Source organism: Arachis hypogaea, chromosome 18, assembly GCF_003086295.3.
Source record: "Arachis hypogaea cultivar Tifrunner chromosome 18, arahy.Tifrunner.gnm2.J5K5, whole genome shotgun sequence".
Classification (NCBI taxonomy): domain Eukaryota; kingdom Viridiplantae; phylum Streptophyta; class Magnoliopsida; order Fabales; family Fabaceae; genus Arachis; species Arachis hypogaea.
The window spans coordinates 127,372,460-127,377,764 of record NC_092053.1 but is presented as its reverse complement, the minus strand read 5'-3'; the positions used below and the strand labels follow the sequence as shown (position 1 = coordinate 127,377,764).

Sequence of the window (5,305 nt, the reverse complement as noted above, 5' to 3'; positions counted from 1 at the left end):
CTAGGGCGGCGAATGGCAGCACGAAGGCTGTTGGAGGTGGAGGGTTGGGCATCGGGGTGGATGTAAGTTTGGAGAGCATAGAGGAAGAGAATTGAGAGCCTGAAGAATGCGATGAAGAATGCGAAGAAGAAGGAGAGCAAAGCGTACAGGAGTGGGGTTTTGTATAATAACACCAACTGTGAGGGACCAATGTGGGTATAGTGGGAAATGAGCCAGCTCAGCTACAACGTGGCAAAACGACGCCATGTAAGCGCTCCGGTGATGATTCATCACCAAAAATATGTCCAGGGACCATTATGAGTACTCAGAGCTCTATCTGGAGGACTACAGTGAAAAAATCGAAATCTTGAGGACTACATTAGGTAATCACGCAAATCTCAAAGACTACTATAGGGATTTACTTCACAATTTTGTGGTTATGTGAGAAGTTTTTCATCTTTCAAAGGTCATAGTCGAGTTTTCAACTTTTCATTGATCAAGGGCTATCTTGTCAAAGAAAACTTTTCAAGCGCAAATTGGTCTTTTACACACTTGAAAATTTAAAAGTTAAAATAATAAAAAAAAAAGACTCGAATAAGCAAAATAAATTTATAAATTTATTTTATTAATTTTTAAAAAGAGCTGCGTGAGGTAGACGCTGAGCAGGGGAAATTGAAACCCTGTAACTCCGATATATATAAACCCTCGTCGCTTCTCCAAAACTTGGTTCTGCCGTTTCTCGACGCTACACAAACACACTTCCATCTTCCTCTTCTCGACGTACTCATGGTACTCTCTCTCTCTCTCTCTCTCTCTCTCTCTCTCTCTCTCTCTCTCTCTCTCTCGTTTACGATCGTTGAAAATTTAAATTCGATCTTCTTTTTCACCATTTCCGTGTTTTGTTGAATGCAGGCTTTGCCGAATCAGCAAACCGTTGATTACCCCAGCTTCAAGCTCGTTATCGTCGGCGATGGTGGAACAGGTTTTACTCTCATTAATATCTTTTGTTTTCGCTGTTTTTCCTTCTTTCTTTTATTTTCATTTCCGACCTAAAATTTTAGGCCTAGGTTTAGCATGTTTAAATGAATGTATAACTGAACGGATTGTTGGTTGTGGCTGGTGCTTAAATTCGTCGCTTGTTCTTGCGTTTTTTAATTGAATAACGTTGTTAGGAGATAGAATAATACCTAATTGATGATTATGAGCTTTGGCTTGATTGATATTAACTTATTTGGAATTTCTAATTTTCCAGGAAAGACTACATTTGTGAAGAGACATCTTACTGGTGAATTTGAGAAGAAATATGAACGTGAGTTAACTAGCATCTTACTTAATATAAGGATTTAATTTACGGATATATTTAATATGTAGGATTTATGTTTCTTTGATTTGTAACAGCAACTATTGGTGTGGAGGTCCACCCTTTGGATTTTTTCACAAACTGTGGGAAGATTCGTTTCTATTGCTGGGATACTGCTGGCCAAGAAAAGTTTGGTGGTTTGAGAGATGGATATTAGTAAGTTCTTTCTTTCGACATCATTGTATGAGAAAGTTTAATCAACATTCCCTGACTGTGTTGTTTCTGAAATTGCTTTTGGCTGTGCTTTTGAATTATATTTTCTGTGACTACTTGATATGATCATGTTACAGTGCTTAGCTTCTATGTTCTAACATAATTACTTCGTCATAATTGATAAACTTAGCATTCACTGATTTCTTGGTCATGCTTGTATCTTTCAATTGCAGCAGTTATGCTTCCGACTTAACTTTTTATGTCCACATTTCAAGGAATACTAGAATACACACCCGCGCCATGCGTGGGATTGCACAAAGTTACACATTGTTGCTAATTTTATTTGTATAGGAATTTAGCCTTTAGGAACGGTATTGAAATGTTAAATCTTTTTCCACTGACATGTTTGTATAGTTTTTGTATTTCCTCTTCCAGTCTATTATTTCACATTTGTTTCTGTTTATGTGTTGGGTTGTTCCCTTTGGAGTGTGTCTAACGTAGTGTGTAATGTAATGTTTCAGTATCCATGGGCAATGTGCGATAATTATGTTTGATGTCACTGCTCGGTTGACATACAAAAATGTCCCTACCTGGCACCGTGATCTTTGCAGGTAAATAAACTCCGTTAATCCCTTTTACTGTTTCATTTCTAATCATTTAATGCCTACTCAGGGTACCTAACCTGGTGCTTTCTCTGCATATCTGATTTTCAGAGTCTGTGAAAACATCCCAATTGTTCTCTGTGGTAACAAGGTTGATGTGAAGAACAGGCAAGTAAAGGCAAAACAGGTTACCTTCCACAGGAAGAAGAATTTGCAATACTATGAAATATCAGCCAAGAGCAACTATAACTTCGAGAAGCCTTTCCTTTACCTTGCCAGGAAGCTTGCAGGGTACGTACCTTCTCTGGTTTCTACTTTCTACTGCATAATAAATTATCAAGCTTTTAATATTATTATACTTATATTGTTATTTCTGTCATTTTTGCAGTGATCCCAACTTGCACTTTGTAGAATCACCTGCACTGGCTCCTCCAGAAGTTCAAATCGATTTGGCCGCACAGCAACAGTAAGCTTTCTGTCATGATAATATTACTGATATATTTACAAAATTCACCATAAAAAAATATATATGGATAATGGTTGTAGGATTAACACTTTTTAGTTTCTCAAAATGAGTTAAAAGCCTTGATTATTTCATAGTAGTCTTTATGTAGCCCATATGAATTTGTCTCAATTCCTGTGATTGATATATGTTTTTGGTTGGGTATTACAGGCATGAAGCTGAGCTTGTTCAAGCTGCTAACCAGCCACTTCCGGATGATGATGATGACACATTTGAGTAAAATCCCTTACAGTCCCCGGATCGCCGCTTTTTTTTTCTGCGTTGCTGGTTTTTGTGTATGCTACAATTTGTTTGAGGGTTGGATTATTGACCTTTGAGGATGAGTATTTAAGTAAGAGTTTATTGATTATGGTGTGTTTGGCTTGAACTTGCAAAAATCACCCTTATCAGTCAACCAAATCCCTTTACTTGCTAGATATGATGAAGATGATTATAAAATGAGTTGTCTTATGGGTCGATTGGTCTCAATTTATGTCCGGTTTGGCTTATCTAGAAGAGTACAAAAAACCTATTTGCAGAAAATCAATGAAAAAATGAACACTTGCATAGCCAGCGCACCATTTGAACCTTTAAAATTTTTCCAGTTAAGATAGTTTAGGGAAAAAAAAAGGGGCCTGCCCAAACCCGTACCACAAACGCCCTTGCCACCTCCCTCAAGCCATCACGGACAACTACTGTATCATGGTTCTCGCAGCAACAGACATGAGAGCGCCTAGCAGTGGCAATGGCGACATAGTGCGGACATAGCAGAACCTGGCAGTGGCAGAGACAGCGGGGGGCAATACAATCAAAAGCAACAGTAGTAATAATACCAACCGCCAAACCCACGTTAATTCCTTTCCTCCTGGGCGCCCCGCTCTCTGCACTTTTTGCATTGGTGGTGGTGGCTCGTGGAAGAGGAGCAGAGGCAGAAACACCTCCCTTCTCCCTCTGTCACTCTCCCTCTTTGTCTCTCCACTGTCAACCTTCTCTCATTGGTCGACATTGAATATCTAGAAGAATTTTGGAATGAGTATTGGCTAAATAAAATGATCGAAAAAATGTTCATTTTAAATGTCTGGACTAAGTTACAAAATATAGGATATTGGTTTGATTAATAGGTATAAAATTTAAACCAACTTGGATTGGTCGAGTGATCAGCTCGCTCGTTTGCATAAGCATGTGTAAGTGTTGGGAGTTCGAGTCTGGCCCTGTTCGTGCAGCAATTCATGCAGCAATTCATTGGCTAACGGCAAACCCTTAAATGAGCTCAGATCCGTAACGGATTAGTCTTGGCTTGTCGGGTTGGGAGATACCGTGAACAATAAAAAAAATATATAAAATTTATACCAATGAATGGAATCCTTTAGATTCGTTTTATGTTTCAGGTCTTGGACATGAAGAATTGCAGTTTAGAAGAGCTCAAAGTATTACATTTGTTAGCAAATTGACAAAGTAGAATAAGTGTTGATAAATCACGAGCAGAAATATACAAACACAAAGCTGTGTGCAATACTGGTAATGTATTGGATTTTATTTATTTATTTATTTATTTTTGTACATATTCTCTACTAAAAGAACAAAGAATACCACCAAATAGGACACCTATATAACATGCCTTCACCCTCTCTGGGCACAAAATATGAATTCGGAGATTAAAATATGTTAAATGGCAACTCTATACACCGAGGGAGCCTTTTCATTGAGAATGGTATAATGCTACTAAGAATTGGTGGAACATCCGCTTGTGTCCTAACTTTCCAAAAGTATACGCACTAAATTGCATCTAAAAAAATTGACATATCTAAATAATAAACCCTTTTGAGGTCTTTTGCTTATGTTACTCATAAAGCATTTGTGCTCTTATATCCCACACTTTTATAACGTATACACACTAAATTATGACTCTCAAAAATTGAAAACCAAATGTATGTCATATGTCAAAAGTCAAAACACATTATAAAGTACTTTGTACTGAAACTCAAAGCTAAGTTGTCATATGTCTAAATTGGGCAATCTAAGTTCTCCAAATAGTAGCGTTTCTCCATTTTGCAAAATATGCATCAATTCTAGGATAAATCAATTTCAAACAAAATAAAATAGTAGGCTTCCTAATTACAGTAAACTAAGCAAGGCCCATGAGCTCCTGTTGAAGGTATATATCCTCTTATCTTCCGTTGTAGATATCATTGATATCTTAATTATGACAAGTCGCTCTTAAATTTAAGTAAACAATAAATTCAAAAACTTATACAAGAACAACTAAAAAACAGTTTCCTTTATTTCCTTGCTTCTTACAATCATGGAGGTAAATCCAACAGGAATCACAAGAGATGTGTTCGGAAGTCAGCCTAGCATGGAATGGGATGGCCAGGCAGGGAGCAGCATAGATTTTGGTAGGTAGGCCCACAATTCAGAGAGGATTCAAGAGCAGTGGCATCAAACATCATTCAATTAAGGGTGCTGCGTCAGGTACAAAAGAGGAAGAATACTTGCTGTTGCCTTTGAAGGTTGGGGTGGAGAGTGGAAAGTGGGGGTTGAAAATACTCAAAGAAGGAACAGAACAGAAAATGGCAAAGATTTGTTTTGGACAATAAGGCAATAGAAAAGAGAACTAGAAAAAGAGGAATGATAATATAAAGTGGCCTATTGACATATAATGAAAACTTTTTTTATGACATAATTATAGAGTAACATTGCAGAAACTCA

General features: G+C 37.4%; 1 protein-coding gene across 1 annotated transcript; it reads left to right on the top strand.

Moving 5' to 3' along the window:
• The first annotated feature begins 466 nt into the window (after window positions 1-466).
• Window positions 467-3,073, top strand: LOC112771125 (GTP-binding nuclear protein Ran-3). Its single transcript, XM_025815754.3, has 8 exons — window positions 467-768; window positions 892-961; window positions 1,232-1,288; window positions 1,378-1,495; window positions 2,014-2,103; window positions 2,206-2,385; window positions 2,483-2,560; window positions 2,768-3,073. Exons 1-8 carry the CDS (start codon window positions 766-768, stop codon window positions 2,835-2,837), a joined length of 666 nt encoding a protein of 221 aa, XP_025671539.1. The 5' UTR covers window positions 467-765; the 3' UTR covers window positions 2,838-3,073.
• The last annotated feature ends 2,232 nt before the right edge of the window (window positions 3,074-5,305 follow it).